The sequence below is a fragment of the Natrix helvetica genome (genome assembly GCF_964273705.1).
Source record: "Natrix helvetica genome assembly, chromosome: 14".
Taxonomy (NCBI): Eukaryota; Metazoa; Chordata; class Lepidosauria; order Squamata; family Natricidae; genus Natrix; species Natrix helvetica.
Window position 1 is genome coordinate 11,900,740 of NC_138564.1, and position 22,903 is coordinate 11,923,642.

At 46.5% G+C, this 22,903-nt stretch overlaps 2 protein-coding genes across 2 annotated transcripts; both read left to right on the forward strand.

Moving 5' to 3' along the window:
• Positions 1–611: 611 nt before the first annotated feature.
• On the forward strand, positions 612–17,310 carry SEC14L2 (SEC14 like lipid binding 2). The gene is made up of 12 exons (XM_081966216.1): positions 612–743; positions 7,792–7,867; positions 8,396–8,439; positions 8,785–8,844; positions 9,726–9,914; positions 11,183–11,278; positions 11,619–11,679; positions 11,782–11,865; positions 12,275–12,381; positions 12,520–12,659; positions 14,591–14,760; positions 15,556–17,310. The coding sequence occupies exons 1-12, from the start codon at positions 690–692 to the stop codon at positions 15,702–15,704; spliced, it is 1,230 nt and encodes a 409-aa protein (XP_081822342.1). The 5' UTR covers positions 612–689; the 3' UTR covers positions 15,705–17,310.
• A 549-nt stretch (positions 17,311–17,859) lies between these two features.
• MTFP1 (mitochondrial fission process 1) lies at positions 17,860–22,871 on the forward strand. Its single transcript, XM_081966577.1, has 4 exons — positions 17,860–18,028; positions 20,538–20,668; positions 21,505–21,737; positions 22,441–22,871. The coding sequence occupies exons 1-4, from the start codon at positions 17,962–17,964 to the stop codon at positions 22,511–22,513; spliced, it is 504 nt and encodes a 167-aa protein (XP_081822703.1). The 5' UTR covers positions 17,860–17,961; the 3' UTR covers positions 22,514–22,871.
• The last annotated feature ends 32 nt before the right edge of the window (positions 22,872–22,903 follow it).

Sequence of the window (22,903 nt, forward strand, 5' to 3'; positions counted from 1 at the left end):
AGAAGTGCAAATGAAAAGAGATATTAAGAGATATTACGCCTCTCCAGGCACAGAGAGACAGTAGAAATACAAGTTTGATCCCTTTAGGAAAGAGGCTATAGAAGAACAATTGACCTGTCGTAATCCTTGCAATTAATGTATTTGTAAATACCTACATTGAGACATTGTAAACGTTACAACTCAGATCCACAAGAATCTACCTGCCAAAAGGTGACCACAGGCAGGCAAAGTCCAAGCTTGCTTCATCCATGTTTGTTTCTTTCGTTCTCCCCTGCAAACCCTGCATCACAGTCGTCCTCCTCGCAAACCCCAGTCCCTTCTAGCACTGACGATGTTACCTAGATGGGTCATGAAACGTCTGCAAGAAAACAAGCAAGCTGGCAGACCACCAAGGACCCCACAGTCCTCCTCCTTGCCCTTTCCTCCTCCTCCTCCTCCTCCTCGCAAACTCCACCCCCTTCTAGCACTGATAATGTTACCTAGATGGGTCCTGAAACCAAGGACGCCTGATGGGAATTAGTACTTTCTCACCCCTTGAAGCTCCTCCTCTCCTCCTCCTCTTGCCCCCTCCCCTCCGAGCGAGGGAGGCGTTCCACGGGATGGGCGAGGGAGTGCCCTGCCCGCCCGCTGCCCCTGAAAGCCACAGCCGCCGGTGCCCGGGGACCGAGAAGCCAGCTGGCGCGGCGACCATGAGCGGGCACGTCGGCGACTTGAGCGCCAAGCAGGAGGCGGCGCTGGCCCAGGTGAGCGGAGCACCTGCCTTCCCTTCCCTAATCCTTTCCCTGGCAGGCAAGAAGCCCCCCACCAGCCCCGATCGCGCCCACCCACTCCCTCGAGCTCCGCGCAAAGGGCCAAGGCGACTTCTCTTTGCGCAATAGCCTCCGGTGGGGCTCCAGAGCCGCTCATCCCCAGCCAGCACGGGAACTCCAGAGCAGCTCATCCCCAGCCAGCACGGGGACTCCAGAGCAGCTCTTCCCCAGCCAGCGAAGCCATCTCCAGGCTGGAGGTGTTGGGGGCCTGCTTCTCTCCATCTCCTCCCCTCCAAGCCGAGGGGATCCTCTCCAGCGCCTTTGCGTAAAAGCGCAATTCGAGCCTCCGGGCAACGTTGCGCAGCTGGATCCTTCCCTTGCAAGTTTCCACTCGCCTCTCCGGGGATCGGAGCCTCTGCGCGGCGCCTGTATCAGTACAGTAACTCGTGTCCCGGCGTAACAACGTGGCAGGACTCCAATTTGAGTCGGGCCAGCGGGACCAGTGGTTTTGTTCTCCCGAGTTTTTCTGGGGTTCGTGTTGGAGCCCATCTGCGGCGCGCGCGTTTCGGATTGGAGAGGGAAGATCCCTGAGGATCGAGGACCGACTCAAATTGGATCCTGCAGGGCAGTAACTCCAAAAATATTTGTATTGAATATATTTCATCTTTTACATCACATTTCCAGTTTTGCAAAGTTCCACTATCTCTTGTCCCTCATATTTATATAGTGGCTATTTCAGTTTTCTTTCTTTCCAATTGTAGACCTCGTTTATTCTATCTGTTCTACAATTATATCATAGATATCCATACTCCCTTTTTTGCTTTACATTATAGCAATATTCACAAATATATACAATACCTTTCCCTTTTAATATAGCTTCTTGAATCATCTTTATGTAAAGGGCTTTGCGTCTATTTTCTAGCCAATCAGAAGATCTATTCCACATCATATAATATTCCATTTCTTCTCTTATCTTTTAGTTTTCACACAGGGGTGAAATCCAGCCGGTTCTGACAGGTTCTGGAGAACCGGTAGTGGGAATTTTGAGTAGTTCGGAGAACCGGCAAATGCCACCTCTGACTGGCCCCAGAGTGGGGTGGGAATGGAGATTTTGCAGTATCCTTCCCCTGCCAGGCCCACCAAGCCACGCCCACAGAACCAGTAGTAAAATAAAATTTGAATTTCCCCACTGGTTCCATGGTTAACCTGTCCATCTCTGCACAACCAAGTACCTTTTTAAAAAAGTTATCATCGCATCGGAGGGAGTCTTATCCTATTTCCGGTTCTGAGCAAATATGTAATTCTAGCCGCAGCTATTATATGAAGTATAATGTATTGGATTTTTATTACATAAGTGTTCTCTTTTTATGCCTCAGAAAAATAGTTCCGGTTTCAGCTCCTTTTTTTGTCCTGTCATTTCCTCTTCACCATTTCTTTATTTTGAGCCAATATTTCCCGGCTCTTACTGGCCTCCCTTGCAGGGATGTTGCTTTGAAGTGCAGGAGAAAGAGGGTAGGGGAGAGTGAAGAGGCATCCGGGATTGCTAATAGGTTAGAGAGAGTGGTACAACCCCATGATTCTCAGCCGGTGTGGGTGATGGTAGTTGTAGTTGGGTGCCTCTCTAGCTGGGAACACCTGGTCTGGTGCAGGTCGTTCACCCAGTGGGCAAGATTGGTGTTAAAGGTCCTTTGGTTTCTAGGAACAATTCCAATCTATACCGTGAGCAAGCATCATGTCTCCAAAGTGAGGGGGGGATTGATTTTGCACAACGAAGCAGCCCCACTTAGAGAGGTATATAAGAGATTACTGATTAACAGAGTTGGAAGGGACCTTGGAGGTCGTCTAGTCCAACCCCCTGCCCTAGCCGGAGACCCAACACCATTTCTGACAGGTGGCAATCAAGTCTCTTCTTGAAAATCTCAAGTGATGAAGCTCCCACAACTTCCGAAGGCAACTTTTGTTCCATGGGTTGATAGCTCTCATTGTCAGGGAATTTCTCCTTATTTCCAGGTTGAATCTCTCTTCCTTCAGTTTCCATCCATTCTTCCTTGTCTGGCTTTCGGGTGCTTTGGAAAATAGCTTGACCCCTTCCTCTCTGTGACAGCCCCTCAAATATTGGAAGGCTGCTCGCCTGTCTCCCCTGGTCCTTCTCTTCACTAGACTAGCCATGCCCAGTTCCTGCAACCGTTCATCGTATGTTTTAGTCTCCAGGCCTTTGACCATCTTAGATAGATTCAGATTAACAGAGTTGGAAGGGACCTTGTAGGTCTTATACTCCAACCCCCCACTCAAGCAGGAGACCCTACACCATTTCTGACAGAGGAAACTCCATTCTCTTCTTGAAAGCGTCCAGGGATGAAGCTCCCACAACCTCCGAAGGCAACTTCTGTTCCATGGGTTGATTGTTTTCACTGTCAGGAAATTTCTCCTTATTTCCAGGTTGAATCTCTCCTTGGTCAGTTTCCATCCGTTCTTCCTTGTCTGACCTTTGGGTGCTTTGGAAAATAGCTTGACCTCCTCCTCTCTGGGGCAGCCCTTCAAATATTGGAAGACTGCTCTCCTGTCTCCCCTGGTCCTTCTCTTCACCAGACTAGCCACTAGATTTTTACAATGATAAAGTTTGATGAGTAACTTTGCTTGGATTCTCTCCAAATCTCTCCAATGGGGCCTTTACTTTTTAGCCAATAGAGGAAGACATCGTGTCTGGTTACAAAAGATTACACACACACACAGACCTTTGCAGGAACATACTCATCCTTGTACATGCTTCATTTAATCACGCATAAGGCAGACTGGATACTATATTCTTGTCTGCAGCGCAGTGAAACTTCCCTCTGAATTAAACATTCTTTTCCTTTAGAAAATCCTGGGTCCTTTTAGGCTACTGGAGGTTTTTATTTTTAATTTTTAAAAAAGGCTTATTTAGGGAACGCGCGTGACTCTTTCAGTCTGAGTATAGCCGTTATGTGATTTCTGGGAAATCTACCCCTATGGGTATATTTTTAAGAAGGTCTTGCCTGCCTGCTTAAGGTTCTCCCAGCAGGCCGATCCATCTGTCTTGATGCTAAGGGGATAGAATCGAAGCTCTTGCGTGGCACTGGCCTCTCAGCTTTCATATTTGAAGGAATTACAATGAGATTTGCTCTAAAGCCCAGGAACTGGATTCAGCTTACTCACTAAGTGCTAAGACCAGGGGACACAAGCCACAATGGTTAATAGAATAGGGTAGGGTAGAATAGGATAGGATAGGATAGGATAGGATAGGATAAGAATTTAGAATAGAGTAGAGTAGAATAGAATAGAATAGGAATTTAAGAATTTTTAAGAATTATTTAAGAATTTAGAATAGAATAGAATGAAGAAGAACAGAATAGAATAAGAATTTAGAATAGAATAAGAATTTGGAATAGAGTAGAATAGAATAGAATAGAATAGAATGAGAATTTAAGAATTATTTAAGAATTTAGAATAGAGTAGAATAGAGTAGAGTAGAATAGAATAAGAATTTAAGAATTTTTAAGAATTCTTTAAGAATTGAGAATGGAATAGAAAAGAATAGAATGAAGAAGAACAGAATAGAATAAGAATTTGGAATAGAGTAGAATAGAATAGAACAGGAATAGAGCTGGAAGGGACCTTGGAGGTCTTTGAAGTCCAGCCCCCTGCTCAAGCGGAAGAACCTATACCATTTTAGATAGCTGTAAATTGAGAACGTCCTGTACAGGTGTATTACTCTCCATTTGGCCCCAGGTACCTGCCATGCAGGAATTGGCATCCCTGCCCAGGGAATGCGGTTGCCCGGGCAACAGGGCAGAGAAAGTGAGCTCTCCTGGGACTTGAAAGCCCCACCTACACACAAGTAGTATTAGCCTGTGTGATTTACGTTCCCTGATCTGGTAATGTACCTTCAAAGAGTTGTAAGTCAAGGACTAGAAGAGAATAGAGCTGGGAGGGACCTTGGAGGTCTTCTAGTCCAGCCCCTTGCTGTAGCAGGAGAACCTATATAATCTCAGACAAGTGACTGTCCAGTCCCTTCTTAAAAGCCTCCAGTGATGAAGCATCCACAACTTCTGGTGACAAGCTGTTCCACTGGTTAATTGTTCTCACTGTTAGGAAGTTTCTCCCTTAATTCCAGGTTGCTTCTCTCTTTGATTAGTCTCCTTCCATTGCTTCTTCTTCTATTATTATTATTATTATTATTTCGTCTAAGTACTGATGGCAGTATTTCAGTATATACGGCATCCCCGTGGCCGAAGCAGAAGAACCTATACGAATTTGGATCAAAATTCGGAGGATGCTTGACCACCGACTCATATTTATGACAGTCGCAGCGCTCCAGGGTCATGTAATTTCCCTCTCCTGACCAGCCACTTCGATGAGGGAAGCCAGATTCGCTTAACAAATGTGTGACTAACTTTTAAAAAACCTGCATTGACATCCGTGGCGAGAAAAGTTGCAAAACAAGGCAAAATTAACCGAACCACTGTCTCGCTTAGCAGCAGAAATTTTGGGCTCGGTTTTGTTGTATGTCGAGGACTGCCTGTATCAAGTTTCTTGCTACTTCCCAGTAAGGGTATTTTTTTTAAAGGAAACAAATCTTTTCACATCAAAATAAAAAGGATATATATATATATATATATTCCGAGTAAGGGTATGGCTAGCTGATGAGAGCTAAATAGCTTGAAATAGATCTATACTAGTCTCCCTTTATTTATTTATCAGCACAAATACAACATATATATATATTATGCATGGCTTCTAGAAGGAAAAGAGACGTCCAGTATACCTTTCTAGTTTGCCTAACTCCACGGGCAAGGCAGAAATCTGGATTAAATTCTTCGTGTTTGTGTCAAGAATTTAATCCAGGTTATTGACCCTTTTCCATTCAGCCTTTTTTGATTAGAGGATTCTGGGCTGTTGCAACCTTTGTACTTTGCGGAGTTCTTTGCAAAATGATTTCTGCTGAGCTGGTTCAGTTTTTTTTCCTGCCTGCTTCTCTCCCTTTCACACAGCTGTTCTTAACCAGAAGGGAATTCACTGCATTTTAGGTTGCACGATTTATTAACGTATTGGATTTATCCCGGCTTTTTCACCAAGAACGCCAAAGGATAGTCGGACAAATCCCCTCTTCCAAATTTTTCCAGCTCGGTGAGGTAGCTGAGCTTCAAAAAAAACACCCTGTAAGGCTTTGCTTTGCAAAAAAAAACAAACAAACATGTTTTCAACATTAAAAAGTGTATTTAAAGAAAAAAGCTGCTACTTTTTAGGAATATAGAATAATAGAGTTGGAAGGGACTTTGGAGGTCTTCTAGTCCAACCTCCTGCTTAGGCAGGAAACCCTACACTACTTCAGATGAATGGTTATCCAACATCTTCTTAAAAACTTCCAGTGTTGGAGCATTCACAAGTTCTGGAGGCAAGCTGTTCCACTGGTTAATTGTTCTCACTCTTAGGAAATTTCTCCTTATTTCTAAGTTGAATCTCTCCTTGATCAGTTTCCTTGTCTGGCCTTCAGGTGCTTTGGAGAATAGGTTGACCCCCCTCCTCTCTGTGGCAGCCCCTCAAATATTGGAAGGATGCTCTCATGTCTCCCCTGGTCCTTCTCTTCACTAGACTAGCCATGCCCAGTTCCTGCAACTGTTCATCGTATGTTTTAATCCTGGTTGCTCTTCTCTGCACTCTTTCTAGAGTCTTTTCTACCACGTGGCGACCAAAACTGGTTGCAGTATTCCACGCGTGGCCTTACCAAGGCCTTGTCAAGTGATACTAAGACTTCGCGGTGTTGATTGGTGCTTCCAAACCGTTTCTCTTGACCTGATTTTTTGTTTTTAATTGGCAATCAATTTGTTCCTGCTGGAATTCAGGCACTCCCTTCTTAATGCGCATGCTGATTAACTGTTTTCGTAATAAGCGGCACTAGAAGAGGTATGGGACAGTGGTAATAATGTCAAGGTGTAATCATGCTTGCCTGCATCCAGAATATTCTGACTCTGTAAAAGATCTGCTGCGATAAGATGAAACCAAGAGTGAATGAACTGGAATAACCTCGCCTGAATGGGAGATGCTTTCCATAGCAACCGTGGGTGTGATTAAATCGGATTAAGTGTATTTTGATAGCCAGGGTCACTCCCATGGCACAATCCCTGGGCTGCATTCACACGTGTGGCTTTAATTCACAAAGGATGGGTTCACATGTGCTCATATTCCTTCACGACTGCAGCGTCCAGTAGGCCACTGGTTTGGTAGCGAAAGCGCCAGGCGAGGAACCAGGAGACGGCGAGTTCTAGTCCCGCCTTAGGCATGACAGTGGGTGACTCTGGACAATCAGCAGGCGATAGCAAGAGCAATTAGACTTATATACCGCTTCACAGTGCTTTCCAGCCCTCTCTAAGCGGTTTACAGAGTCAGCCTCTTGCCTCCAACAGTCTGGGTCCTCGTTTCACAGAAGGCTAGAAGGGTGAGACGGTCAGGATTGAACTCCTGGCAGTCGGCAGAGTTAGCCTGCAATACTGCATTCTAGCCACTGGGAGGGAGGAAGGGCAATAGCGACAGCACTTAGACTTATATACCGCTTCGCAGTGCTTTGCAGTCCTCTCTAAGCAGTTTACAGAGTCAGCATATCCCCCCCCTCCAAGAATCTGGCTCCTCATTTTACCGAACTCGGAAGGATAAAAGGCTGAGTCAAACTTGAGACAGTGAGAATTGAACTGCTGGCATCTGGCAGAGTTAACCTGCAATACTGCATTCTAACCACTGCGCCACCAAAGCTCCCGGGAGTTCAAGTCCCGCCAATTGGAAAATATGCCTTTCGCTTCCCAACTTCCCAGTTGCTGGCCCTTTTCCTTGACTTTCCTTCCACTGCGAGTTATTAAACGAAAGATACGCCTTCAAAGGAAGGCAGGGAAGCCAGGTAAATCTATAACCACTATTTTACTTTGACTGATTTCCATGAAAACTTTCCCTGGCTTGAGCAAGAAACGAGAGGTTGCAACGCGAATGTAAATCACACCCACACCTATTTTAATCCCTTCCTTTTCTACAGTTCCGTGAAAATATTCAAGATATCTTACCAGATCTCCCGGCAAAGGATGACTACTACTTGTTGAAATGGCTCCGAGGTAAGAAACACATTTGCAGCGTATTTGTAGGAAAGGGGTTGTATTTTCCGTGCTCAGAGAGTAGCTTCTATAAGATTTTTGTATCCTGCGTCAGCTGCAGTGAGGAACTAATGGAAACTGAATTAAATTCCGTTTTATATTCAGATATTCATATTTAATATGAATTCATATTTAATATTCAGATATTCAAGTGTTCCTATTCCTAGGTGGCTCAGTGCCTAAGACGCTTAGCTTGTCGATCAGAAAGGTTGGCAGTTCGGTGGTTCGAATCCCTAGCCGCATAACCGAGTGAGCTCCCGTGACTTGTCCCAGCTTCTGCCAAGCTAGCAGTTCAAAAGCACGTAAAAAAAATGCTCTTAGATGTGGATTCAAATCTAGTTGTTGTCCTCGATCGATGGAAGAACTCTCCCTACTCAAAGGGGGTGTGAACTCTCACAACAATTGCTGCGTCAAAGGATTCCCACCGTCGGTGCCTCTGGGGCGGCCCAGGGCGACATTTTATTCCTAACCATCGTGATCTTCTTTCAGCCAGGTGTTTCGACCTGCAGAAGTCAGAAGCAATGGTCAGGAAGGTAAGAAACGGACTATGTTACCATGTCTCTCCCAGTCATTAATATTCTTAACACTATTCTTGTTTTTGTGTTTAGTGAGCACGGGAAATTTCAAAGCTGGCTCGACTTTACAGCAACCAGTATCCTTAGTAAAAGAAATTTAGTTTCTCACCATGACTCCGGGTTACTGCAACCGTCATAAATGTGACCCAGTTGCCAAGCGTCCAAATTTCCATCCTGTGGCCAGGAAGATGCTGCGATGGTCATGGGGAACACAGTTTATCAGTCATTTTTTTCTGTTATAACGTCAAATGATCACTCATTCATTCTCACCTTTTTGCTTGTTCTCTCGTTTCCTGGGAATAGCATGTTCAAGTGCGCAAGTATATGGATTCTGACCACATTAAGGAATGGAAAGCCCCAGAGGTGAGTCCTTCAGGTCCTCCCGAGAATGGTATGCTCTCTCCCCTCATCTCTCTCGGCTTCCATGGTGTGCCATGTTGGTCGCTTCAAAAAGTGTGTGTGATGACCTGGGGCACGGCATAGAGGTAACGCGGGCAGCTGGCAGTTCGAACCCCCCTTTTCTTGTGCCAAATTTCCCCAAATGCTCCCACGTTTCTGGCAAGTCCCAGAGCAAAGTGATCGCACCCACACACAAACACCCCTCAAGCAGCCTCTGGCTGCAAATAAACCAGCCCAATGCTGTGAGCACCATGGCTGCAAAGCAAGAAATCTAGAAAGAATGCAAGGAATCCAGGAAAGTTCAAACGTCGTCACTCAACACTCCAGGAATTTAACCTTTGTTCCTGACAAATGCCCCTCTCTTCAGCGTCTCCTTAAGGCTCAGTCCCCAGGTGTGCCTTGTGAAGAGGGGTGGGATGTTTTCCTCCCGAATAATCGGGTCAGTCTGCGCTGTTCTCGCCTTCTCTCCACTCTCCGTGCTCTCGGATCAAGAATGGGTGGTCCTTGCTCATCGCCTGAGCTCTGTCTCTCGTGTTCACTGCTTAGCCTCTCTTGGTAATCCTGCCCCGCTTCCTCCCTGCCTACAAGCCATCCCAATCCTGAAAGGCCCTGGCCTGGCTGAGCCTGCTCCTCCCCATTTTCCTCCCAAGCCAATGAAGCCACTGCCTTGATCTCCATCTGCTCCCGTTCCCACTCGTCTTCCTCCACCGATTCAGGCTCCAACAGGGGCCGTGACAGCATGGGGCCATCCTATGAACTGGGTCAGATGCCTTTCGGTGTTGTTTGGCTAGGTCCACCCCTTGGAGACTGTCCCGTCTTACCTGGCCATCTGCTTCTCGTCGCAGGTTATCCAGAAGTACATGGCTGGAGGCACCTGTGGCTTTGATCGGGAGGGCTGCCCGGTTCGCTACGAGATCATTGGGACCCTGGATCCCAAAGGGTTGCTCTTATCCGCTTCGAAGCAGGACCTGCTCAGAAATAAATTTCAGGATTGCGAGTTTTTGCAGGAGATATGCGACCAACAGACCATGAAAGTAAGAGGCCATGATCCAGACATTCTGATTCTTTTTTCCAGGCCATGGAACTTACCGTATTTTTCGGAGTATAAGACGCACCAAGGTTTTGAAGAGGCAAATTTAAAAAAAAAAGTTTTTCCATTCTGCAAACCTCTCGAAAACAGGCCTGGTTTCCCTCCCCACAAAAAGGGCATGCATAGCCTTTAGGAGGCTTATAGAGTGCTCCTGGGGGCTGGGGGGGGGCAAAATTGAGCAAAAAAAGGTCAGTTTTTTGCACATTTCTGCCCCCCCAGGCCCCAGGAGCTCTATGAAAGGGGGTGGGGCTTTGGGAGGCAAAAAATGCTGTATTCTGTGTATAAGACGCCCCCAGATTTTCAGCCTCTTTTTTGAGGGAAAAAGGTGCATCTTATACTCCGAAAAATACAGTATTAAGTAATATTGAATAAAACCCATACATTTCCTGATCAAAAGGCAACTTGGGGCTAAAACACAAAAATGGAACGGTTGCAGGGACTGGATGTGTTTAGTTTGAAAAGAAGGACTAGGGGAGACATGAGAGCAGTCTTCCAATATCTCAGGGGCTTCCTCAAAGAAGAGGGAGTCAAGCTATTCTCCAAAGCACCTGAGGGCAGGAGAAGAAGCGATGGATGGAAACTAATCAAGGAGAGAAGCAACTTAGAACTAAGGGGGAATTTCCTGACAGTTAGAACAATTAATCAGTGGAACAACTTGCGTTGTTCAGAAGTTATGGGTGCTCCATCAATGGAGGCTTTTGAGAAGAGGCTGAACAGTATTAAGATAACCGATAACAGATAACTGATTCAGCTGGATTCATTAACTTATTTATATACATAATAGCAGATGAATAAATGTACAATACCAACAGCTGATTCACAGGCAGAGAACAGTTTTGCTCCAGTTCAGAGTTTCAGACAGAGAGGTTTCAGTTTCGATTCTCAGCACAGACTCGGATCTGTTTAAGCTCCCATTGGCTGTCTTAGTTGCCATGCCCATTCACTGGCTGACCTTGTTACCATGTCTCTCCCAGTCATGAATATTCTAACAGACAGTCACTTGTTTGAAATGGTATGGGGGTCTCCTGCTTGAGCAGGAGGTTGGACTAGAAGACCTCCGAGGTCCCTTCCAACTGTGTTATTCTTTTCAAAGCTTCGGGGATAAACATGTGACTGTTTAATGTTTTTTTTTTCTCCTCTCTCTCACTCTCTCTCTCTCTCTCTCTCTCTCTCTCTCTCTCTCTCTCTCTCTCTTTCCCCCTTTTTCTTAAGCTGGGGACAAAAATTGAGACTATCGTAATGATTTATGATTTTGAAGGACTTGGTTTGAAGCATCTTTGGAAACCATCCGTTGAGGTTTACATAGAGGTGAGGCAGACAAAGAGGTTTCGTTTCTCGCATGGAGAATTTCTCCTAATGATCAACACAGAGTAGTATTTTTCAACATTGGCCCAGGGGTGGGTTCCTGCCAGTTCTAGCCTCTTCTACCGTGCTGTTTAGAACCGGTTCCAGCTCCCTCCCCCTGCCCATCCGCCCATCATCAAGATGGAGAGCGAGAGGAGGGATTCTGGTACTCGAAGTCCACATCGCTTCAAGGGGCCAAACTGCTTTATACCCTGAATGTCTCCATCCGGTTTTGGATCCTGCTGTTAAGGGGATCTATCGTACTATAAAGTATTCCAATTTCATTCTTTCTCTACCCTTCCAGCTTCTTGGCATGTTCGAAGACAACTTCCCCGAGTCCCTTAAACATTTATTTGTCATTAAAGGTGAGCCTCAGTCCTTCCCTGTTGGAACACGCCAGGTTCTTTGCAGGAAAAAATGTCATTTCATCTCGTGACGTAATCTTGTTTCTCGTGCCCATCATACAGCGCCAAAACTCTTCCCCGTCGCTTACAACCTAGTGAAACACATTCTGAGTGAAGATACCCGGAGGAAGTTAATTATCCTGGGAGGTGGGTTATGTTGTTGTTGTTGTTGTTGTTGTTGTTGTTGTTGTTGTTATTATTATTATTATTATTATTATTATTATTATTATTATTATTATTATTATTATTATTATACGATTGTATCACAGCGGCCAGTTGTTTCGCCGGATTTGGCATTGATTACTAGTCGGGCCCCACCCAGGGGCCTAGGACGTCGTAACGTATTTTCGTAATATACGTGCAGATCCAAGCAGTGCAGCTTTTTGCATTTAACTGATGGTGATTTTGTCACGTTTTAACTGTTTTAAATGTAATTCCAGTGCTTTTGGAATAGCACCCAGTGTGCCGATTACCACTGGAATTACCACTGCTGCCTTGTGCCTTAATCCAAGAACTGTATGGCAAAGGGCATCATTTGTTACTTTTTCCCCCCTAGCAAATTGGAAGGAAGACTTACAGAAATATATTGACCCCGCAGAGATCCCCGTGATCTATGGGGGGACCCTCACGGACCCCAATGGAAGCCCCAAATGCGAGTCCAAGGTAGGGAATCTTTATCGGCCACTTAAAAAACCAGAAACGTTTGCAAAATTAGCCGCTGGCAGTTGGAAAATGTGGCTCCTAAAAGTCACCATTCACAGAACGAACGGACGGATGATAAAGTTAGGTTCTGTGTTCTAGATCTGCTTCGGCGGCGACGTCCCCCCAAAATACTATGTGCAAAATCAGCTGAAGCAACAGTATGAACTGTCGGTAATGGTGAATCGGGGCTCATCCCAGCAGCTGGAATATGAGATCCTTTTTCCGGGCTGCGTCTTGAGGTAGGTCAAGGGGGAACTGGGCAGCATGGGAAGAAGAGGAAGGAGTGTTAGGGGCCTTCAAAGAATTTGGTGAGATGGACAGGCTGGTCTTCTTGCACCTTAGCTTCTTACCCTTCGCACCTGCCAGGTAGGCTGGCAGAGAAGGGGCAGGTCACGGGCACCCAGGGAACTGCAGGGCCGACCAGGTTCGGAAGATAAATTCTCTTTTTTCTCCAACCTATTTGTATTTTGGGGACGCGACGGCTCAGTGGCTAAGACGCTAAGCTTGTCGATCAGAAAGGTCGTCAATTCGGCAGTTTGAATCCCTAGCGCCGCGTGACGGAGTGAGCTCCCGTGACTTGTCCCAGCTTCTGCCAACCTAGCAGTTCGAAAGCACGTAAAAAATGCAAGTAGAAAAATTGGAGCCACCTTTGGTGGGAAGGGAACGGCGTTCCGTGCACCTTCGAAGTTGAGTCATGCCGGCCACATGACCACGGAGACGTCTTTGGACAGTACTGGCTCTTCGGCTTTGAAACGGAGATGAGCAGCGCCCCCGAGAGTCAGGAACAACTAGCACAGATGTGCAAACGTTTACCTATACTGTATTTGTATTTTATTAAAATACAAAACTCCCCAAAAAATTTTTTAACACAAACAAAATACAAAACAAGCAATAAAAAAGAACCACTAACACATTATCACCTGTTAGGGTTAGCTCCCCATGACTTCGCAGAGCAAAACCGACACTGCCATTGGATTCAGAGCCCATCGGTATGGTTAGGAGGGGGGACGCCTTTTGAGGCGGCCTTATGTACATTTCCTGGCAAAATACATGTGAAAATCCCATTGGGGAAAATTCCACTTAGGGTTAGGGTTAGCTCCACATGAATTTGTAGAGCAAAACCGACACTGCCATTGGATTCAGAGCCCATCGGTATGGTTAGGAGGGGGGACGCCTTTTGAGCCTGCCTTATGTACATTTCCTGGCAAAATAAATGGGGAAATCCCATTGGGGAAAATTCCACTAAGGATTAGGGTTAGCTCCCCATGAATTCGTAGAGCAAAACCGACACTGCCATTGGATTCAGAGCCCATTGGTATGGTTAGGAGGGGGGGACGCCTTTTGAGCATGCCTTATGTATATTTCCTGGCAAAATACATGGGAAAATCCCATTGGGGAAAATTCCACTTAGGGTTAGGGTTAGCTCCCCATGACTTCGCAGAGCAAAACCGACACTGCCATTGGATTCAGAGCCCATTGGTATGGTTAGGAGGGGGGACGCCTTTTGAGCCGGCCTTATGTACATTTCCTGGCAAAATACATGGGAAAATCCCATTGGGGAAAATTCCACTTAGGGTTAGGGTTAGCTCCCCATGACTTCGCAGAGCAAAACCGACACTGCCATTGGATTCAGAGCCCATCGGTATGGTTAGGAGGGGGGACGCCTTTTGAGCCGGCCTTATGTACATTTCCTGGCAAAATACATGGGAAAATCCCATTGGGGAAAATTCCACTTAGGGTTAGGGTTAGCTCCCCATGAATTCACAGAGCAAAACCGACACTGCCATTGGATTCAGAGCCCATCGGTATGGTTAGGAGGGGGGACGCCTTTTGAGCCACGTCCCTGATGTACATGATACATGATATACAATGACAATAAAGGCTATTATTATTATTATTATTATTATTATTATTATTATTATTATTATTATTAAGTATCATAAAAGGGACAAAACTTCGTTCACCAGCGTCTCGCTTGATTTTGGACTCCGTTAGGATCGTAAGTCAAGGACTGCAATGCAATACAATACAATACAGTACAATAGCAGAGTTGGAAGGGACCTTGGAGGTCTTCTAGTCCAACCCCCTGCCTAGGCAGGAAACCCTACACCGTTTCAGAGAAATGGCTATCCAACATCTTCTTCTCTTTGTCTTCTGCTGCGAATTCCAGGTGGCAGTTCATGTCCGATGGGGCCGATATAGGCTTTGGCATCTACCTGAAGACCAAGGTGGGGTCCCGCCAGCACGCCGGGGAGATGACTGAGGTGTACCCCAACCAGCGCTACAACGCACACCTGGTCCCTGAAGATGGCAGTCTCACCTGCCCAGATGCCGGGATCTGTGAGTAGCCTCTGACTGCACCTGTCGCTTTTCCTCCCCTTGCACAATTCATACAGGGAGGCCTTGACTTACAAGAGTTCATTTAGGGACTGTTCAAAGTTACAGCCGCACTGATAAAAAGAGAGACTTATATGGCATCAACAGAGGGATAGAATCAAGATCACGTGAAGTGTTAATACCACTTTATAAGGTCTTGGGAAGGCCACACTTAGAATACGGCATTCAGTTCTGGTCGCCACGATGTAAAAAAGATGTGGAGACTCCAGAAAGAGTGCAGAGAAGAGCAACAAAGAGGATTAGGGCACTGGAGGCTAAAACATATGAAGAACGGTTGCAGGAACTGGGTATGTCTAGTTTAATGAAAAGAAGGACTAGGGGAGACATGATAGCAGTCTTCCAATATCTCAGGGGTTGCCCCAAAGAAGAGGGAGTCAAGCTATTCTCCAAAGCACCTGAGGGTAGAACAAGAAGCAATGGGTGGAAACTAATCAAGGAGAGAAGCAACTTAGAACTGAGGAGGAATTTCCTGACAGATAGAACAATGAATCAGTGGAACAGAAGTTGCCTCCAGAAGTTGTGAATGCCCCAACACTGGAAGTCTTTAAGAAGATGTTGGATAGCCATTTGTCTGAAACGGTATAGGGTTTCCTGCCTAGGCAGGGGGTTGGACTAGAAGACCTCCAAGGTCCCTTCCAACTCTGCTATTGTAGTGATTCGTATTGATTCATATACCCCTTCACCATATAGCCGGTGGGGTCCTTGACTGACAGTCTCTTTCTTGATCCCCCCGCCCAGACGTCCTTCGCTTTGACAACACCTACAGCTACCTCCACGCCAAGAAAATCAGCTACACGGTGGAGGTTTTACTCCCCGATAAGAAATCGGAAGAGAAGTTCCAGGAGTTGGACGGACAGACTCAGAGGATGGAGAACCACCCCGCGTGATGAAGAGGGCATCTCCGGCGGGGCCTCTCCCCCCACTCCCCCGCTCCCTCAGTCGCCCGGGGTAGGGTGGCAGGAGTGGGCACCGTCCTTCATGGTCTCCTTCGGGGATGGAATTGTTGCTTGGGCGGTCATGGGCCTTCAGGACATCCAACAATGTTGGCAACGGACGGCGAATCGATCCCTGGAACCCCAGAAAGGGGGTCCCCATGGCCCCTGCCGCCCATCGGTTCCGGATGCAGGAGAGCTGTAGTAGTCAGGCTTAACGTGGAAATCGGCTGCCTGCTCGCTGGTGAAGGGCTGCTTGAGGCAATGGGGTCTCCGGGCCTTTTTTTGGTGGCAGAATGCTTTGGACTCCCAAGGGGTCGTGGAGGTCCCCCCTCCCCCTCCTCCTCAGATCACAGCAAAGTCCACGGAAGCTTAACAGGGGTCTGCGCGGTCCAAAGACAGTGGCGTTCTCTGCCCTTCGGCTGAGGTACACTATTCTTGTGCAGGGAGGCTCCACTTCAAAAGTCATTGAAAGACACTGTTCCTTAGGTATGGTTTTCTCCCCGGGATCAAAATCGGCACGCTTCCAGCTGTTTATCCGAAAAGTCTGCTTGCTTTTTCGTCTCTTTTTGAGGGCGGCGGTCTCTCAAATCCCTTTTGCGACAAGAAAGTGCGTCAGAAAACGAGGGCTTTGCTCCTCACCGACTGCCTTAAACGATCACCGGGCCTGCCTCAATTCCTTCTCACTTACCTCTGGGATTTTGACAGGGCTGTCAGCTCCCAGCCTCCACAGAGCTCTTCCTACAGAACCCAGCTCCAGATTTACCGTTTTTTGTTTTCGATCGCTCTGTCCTTTGCACGACCGGATGTTTTTCAAAGCAATGAGGGCATAAAACCCAGCACTCTCTGCCCTTTTTTTTGCCCAGGGTCGCAAACCATGTGATCTTGCCCATCATTAAACCATCATTCCAAGCAACTTCCATGAATCCAGTGTCTTTTCCCCACACTTGGATATTTCTTCCAGCACTCTCTTGCAATTTGAATAAAAGGGCTCACCTTCTTGCCACCTTTGGAACAAGGGCGTTGTTTGCACACATTTCTCCAGGCTTAAATTTTTTTATTTTTTTGCAGGATGCTTCCCTTCTTCCCCAAAGCATGCCATTCTTACAGAGCAGGAATTAAAAGATTAAAAAAGAAAACATTTAAAACAAAAGCAACCTGAATGTATTCGGGACCGCGTGAGAACTGTATACAGTATATCTGAATAATATACTCTGGTCTGCAGGAGAAATACAAACCTTTTGTGTACGTCAATATTTCTGTCCAAATTCACAACTGTACAGGAAAAGATAATTTAATTAAAAAAAAAATCAATGGAGCTAATAAACGGTGGGCGAATTGGCCCGACTCTGCCTTGCGCTGCAGAGAATTTTGGGACTGCTAGTTCTCTTTTAATTTAATTTTTTTTTTTGCACCGCTGTCTCACACTTGTATGCACACGTCACTTGCTTTGGTTGGTTAGTAATTATTATTTAATTATGACTAGTGATAGTTATAATGATATGTGTTCATTATGGTAATTGATTCTCCAATTAATTAAAGACTTAATTGAATTAACGCATGGCATGGCTTGCCTCAGAGGATTTTAAGAAGAGACTGGACAGGCATTTGTCCAGAATGGTATAGGAGGGGGTTGGATTAGATGACCTCCAAGGTCCTGTTCTGTCCTCTCCTCTCCCCCTCCCTTTCCTCCTTTCCTTTCCTCTCCTCTTCTTTCTTTCTTTCCTTTCCTTCTTTCTTCTCCTCTCCTCCTTTCCTTCTTTCCTCTCCTCTTTTCTCCTCTCCTTCTTTCCTTTCTTTCTTTCCTCTCCTCTCCTTTCCTTCTTTAGAATTGAATCATGAAAGAAAGGACGCCAAAGGAAGAGACCAAAGGAAATACGAATAAATAAGATCGAATTCCCCCCCCCCCTTTGAAACAATTGAATGGTTGAATTGTCCCGCGGCCAGCTGGGTGCCGCCGTGGCCAATTGGCCACGCGGAGTTGTGTCATAGGCGAATTGGCCCCAATCCGGCGCCGGCCGGCTGGAGCTCAGCTGCCCGAGGGGGCCGTGCAGGAAGCCGTCCTCCAGCAGCGGCCGCCCCTCCTCCGCCTCCGCCCTCTCCGCGGCCAGTGGGAAGCGGCTTTGGGGCCGGTTCCGCCGTGCGCCGTGCGCCCAGGGCGCACCGTGGAGAGGCGGCGGGGCGCGGGGAAGGGCGAGCCGGGGAGCGAGGCATGGCTGAGCCGGGCGCCGCGGATCCCGCGCCGGATCTCTACCGGGACACCTGGGTGCGGTACCTGGGTGAGCGTTGCGCGAAGGGGCGCGGGGAGAACAAAGCCAGGCGCCCGGGGAGCGAGCAGAAGGGGAAGATCCTGCCATCCCGAGTGGATCCCGGGCAGGGGAGGAGGGGGACCCTCCCAGAGCAAAAGGGAGTTGGGGGGGCTTGGCCAAAAGCGAAAGGGGGATCGCTGCTGCTGCTTTCACTTTCGTAGCCTTTCCCCAAGACAGAAATCCTTTACCTTCACACCAGACCTCTTTTTCTAGCATCAAATCTGCTGTGCAGGTAGTCCTCACCTTACAACCAGTTACTAACCGTTGGAAGGAACAACAGGGCTGAAAAGGACTGCCGTTCACACTTAACGTCCGTTGCAGCCCGTTGTTCACACTTCACATCCAGCATCCTCCTCCTCCTCCTCCTCCGGGGTCATGCAATCCCATATTGGATGCTTGGCCACTGACTTAAATTGATGACGGTCTTAGGATGCCCGGCTTTATGATGCTTGGCCACCGACTCGTATTTTCGACGGTTGCAAGATCCCCCCCCCAGTCCCCTTCCGCGACCTTCTGACCAGCAGAATCCACGGGGAGATTCACTTAACAACCGGGTTACTAACTTAACCGCTGCGGCCCCAAAGGGGAGCACGATTCCCTTAGCAAAGGTTTCACTTGGTAATCGAAACTGTTGTGGTCGTAAGTCGGGGATGGACTGTTCCCAGAGCACTATTTGAATGGGGTTAGTTTTAACCTTGATGGGATTGTGTGTCTGTGTGAGATTGTGCCTATCTTGAACCCTTTGGTGGCTTTATATGCGTGGTGCGAACTCCAGGCTTCCTTCATTAGGTTTCTTGGCTGGGTTGTGTGAATGTGGGTTGTTTTGAAAGAAAGCCTTGGAGGAAAAAGCAGGCAAGATGCAGGCACTGTGTGGGGCAGGAAACAGGAGGGCGTTGGGGTGCAACTTAAGAAAGCCCAGAAAGTGTGAGAATTGGGCTTTTGGCGTGGAAGAAGACAGCTGGACATGGAGGTCTGAAGTGGTGTCTGAAATGGTCGAGGGTTTCCTGCCTAAGCAGGGGGTTGGACTAGAAGACCTTCAAAGGTCCCTTCCAACCCTGTTATTCTATTCTAAGTGTGGCTCAAGGTGACTTCCTGGATCACGAGAAAGGCTCTGCTTGAGGCGGGAGGAGGAAACGTCTGTGGTTTGAAGGACATAGCAGAGGGCAGGGATGACACATTTCTTTGTGCAACAACGTCACGTAATTTAATCTGGGTCCGACAGCTGCTCCTGTCGTGAGGATGCCCCCTTTCGGTAGGAGCCAATGTCCAATCCAGAGTCAATTTCAAATTTCATTCATTTGAAATGGAAGATTGCTGAGTTGGGATAGAACAAATTAAATTGGATATGGAGAGTGGGCCGGGCCTGTCTATTAGAACTAATGTTTTTGTTATTTTATGGTAGAATAGAATAGAATAAGAATGAATAGAGTAGAGTAGAATATTATTATAAAATACAACAGAGAATAGAGAAGAATAGAATATAGAATAGAATAGAATGGAATGGAATAGAATAAGAATGAATAGAGTAGAGTAGAATATTATTATAGAATAGAAGAGAACAGAGAATAGAGAATAAGAATGAGAGTAGAATATTATTATAGAATAGAAGAGAACAGAGAATAGAGAAGAAGAATAGAATAGAGAATAGAATAAGAATGAATAGAGTAGAATATTATTATAGAATAGAAGAGAACAGAGAATAGAGAATAAGAATGAGAGTAGAATATTATTATAGAATAGAAGAGAACAGAGAATAGAGAAGAATAGAATAGAGAATAGAATAAGAATGAATAGAGTAGAATATTATTATAGAATAGAAGAGAACAGAGAATAGAGAATAAGAATGAGAGTAGAATATTATTATAGAATAGAAGAGAACAGAGAATAGAGAAGAAGAATAGAATAGAGAATAGAATAAGAATGAATAGAGTAGAATATTATTATAGAATAGAAGAGAACAGAGAATAGAGAAGAAGTAGAATAGAATAGAATAGAATTTTAACAGTTGTTTAAATTAAAAAGGAAGGAGCTATCTCAGTCTATTGGGAGGGAGGAAGAAAGAAAGAACAAGAGTAAAAGAAGGAACGAAGAACAAGAATGGAGGGAGGGAGGAAGAAAGCAAAGAAGGAAAGAATAAAGGAAGGAAGGAAGGAGAATGGAGGAAGGAAGGAGAATGGAGGAAGGAAGGAATAGAGAAGGAAGGAAGGAGGGCAAGGTGGCAGGCCTCTTACAACCTCCATGGCTAAATCAGGTGCTCGGTCATCATTTGTTTAATCGTGGTTTGTTCACCAAACCCCAATTTGGGCTCCTGTTGTATTTTGAACCTGGCTTTACACCTTCCGTTAAGCCAAGAAGCAAGGTATGGCGTAGCAGCAGGCAGGCCCCAGGTCACCATGGCCTACCTCGCAGGGCTGTGAAGCAGATTAAAATGCGTGCGAGAGGAATAAAAGAGCGGAGTGGCTTTTGTTGTTTGTTGCAGGCTACGCTAATGAGGTGGGGGAGTCCTTCCGAGCTTTGGTGCCCGTCTCCGTGGTCTGGGCCAGTTACGGTGTGGCAACAGCCTACGTGACAGCTGATGCAGTGGACAAGGGTAGAAAAGCCGCCACAGCTGTAAGTACGAAGGCCGGAAGGTCACATTCTGGATTTGGGACACGTTTCCTAGTGCCGGAAAACCACATTTTTTTCCAACCTTGGGGACTTTAAAGAGGCGTGGACTTCAACTCCCAGAATCCCCCAGCTGGCGTGCGAGAGACCACTGCAGGAGGACACTGCGGTGATTTGCTCAATAAGGAAAAAAAATGAAGAAGTAAAATGTTACAGGGAAAATTATTTTTGTGTAAATATGAAGAAGTTGGGTTTGCCAAAATGCCACCTGAGAGTCCATCAGAGAAAGGAAATAAGCAAGGGCAACAACGGAAAGGAGGGAGGATGATTTAGGGAAAGGAAGAAAGGGTAAAGGAGAAGGAATAAGGGAGGAGAAGTAAGAGGAGGGGAGAGGGGAAGAAGGAGGAGAAGAGAGGAGGAGTGGGGGAAAGAGAGGGGAAGAAGAAAGGAGGGAGGATAAGGAGGGAAAGGAAGAAAGGGAATAAGGGAGGGGAAGTAAGAGGAGAAGAGAGGGGAAGGAGGAGGAGAAGAGAGGAGGAGTGGGGGAAAGAGAGGGGAAGAAGAAAAGAGGAAGGAGAGGAGGAAAGGCGGCAGAGAAGGGAGGTTGAGAAGACGGAAGTAGTAGAGTTGTTGCAAAATAAGATGGGAGATACTGGGTGGCAAGAAAGTGACCCCAACTGTGTTTTCTATATTTGTAAGAAGATAACGATAAAGGTTAATAGTATCTAGAAGAATATATATTTGTGAATGTATTTGAAAGGAAAAAATTAAAAACTTGATGGGAAAAAAAAGAGAGGAAAAAATAAGCACTACGTAAGTCTCTAAATCTTCCTTCTGACCAGGCAAAGCCTCAGGAGGAAGGGAGGGCCATGCAAGCGGCCGTGGCCGTGGTGGACACGTTCATCTGGCAAGCCTTGGCCTCCGTAGCCATCCCGGGATTCACCATCAACCGCCTCTGCGCAGGGTCCCTCTACCTCATGGGCAGCTTGACCCGCTGGCCACTCCCTGTTCGGAAATGGACAACGACGGCCATTGGGCTTACGGCCATCCCTTTCATCATTAAGCCTATTGACAGGTATGAGGGCTGGGACAGCCCCTTGGTGGCTCTTCCGTCCCGAGGACCAGCCCGTAGATTTCCACTGCTCTCCTCTCCTCTGCCTTTGGCGCATCCGCGTGTCAGGCACCGGGCCCAGCTGTTCCTCCTCTTCCTCATCAGTCACTTCCAGAACTGAGGGCTGTTGACTCTCCATCGGAGAATTTGTAACATGGCGTGGGACATTTAAAAGAAAATATTGGCAAAGTTTGCCTTTCTGGAAATTTGAATTCTTTCTAAGAGAAACCTGTTAGAATATTCATGACTGGGAGAGACATGGGAACAAGGTCAGCCAATGAATAGGCATAACAACAGATCGGCCAATGGGAGCCAAAACAGATTGGAGCCTTGGCATGGTTTAGCCCTGCGGCTCTAAGAGCTGTGCTGAGAATTGAAACTGAAACTGGTCTGTGATGAGAACTAAACTGCGCTGCCTGCTCTGAACTCTTGAGATTCTCTCCTGTTGTGTTCTGCTTGTCACTTGTACCACGTTGGAAGAATCAGCTGTTGGTATTGTACATTTATTCATCTGTTATTATGTATATCAAGGAGTTAATGGATCCAGCAGAATCAGCTATCGGTGCGTGCTTTCTGGATGTGATTTTTCTGCAACAAATGCTGATAAAACTTCATTTTTAATTCCTTCTCTCTCTCTCTCTTTCCACCCCCCTTGGCTGTTACGCAGGTCCGTAGATTTCTTGATGGATTCCAGCCTTCGCAAACTTTACAAAAGCGACGAGAAGCCTCCTTCGTTTTGAGACGGCCGGTCCGGTGTTTATATATCTACCTGCACTACCTCTCCTTCCAAGGTCTAGGACAGGGATGGCAAACCTTTTAGGCACAAGAGCTCCAGAAACCCAACGACCAGCTGCCTGAGCTGGGGACACGGCACACATAAGGCTCGGCATCATGGGCCTGGGATCCACTTTGAAATCGGTCCAATGGTGGAACAGATCTGTTCGGTTGGGTTTTGGAGAAGGAGAGAATCAAGCAAGGGATGAGATTTTCCTGCAAAGTATGTTCATGTACCGGGGAGCAAAACAAAGAGCTGGATGTTGATTTCAGCTCGATTTGCAGATCTTGTTTCAAGAAACGGGTCTTATTTAATAATAATAATTTTTAAAAAGGTGCAGTTCCGAGAACAAGTA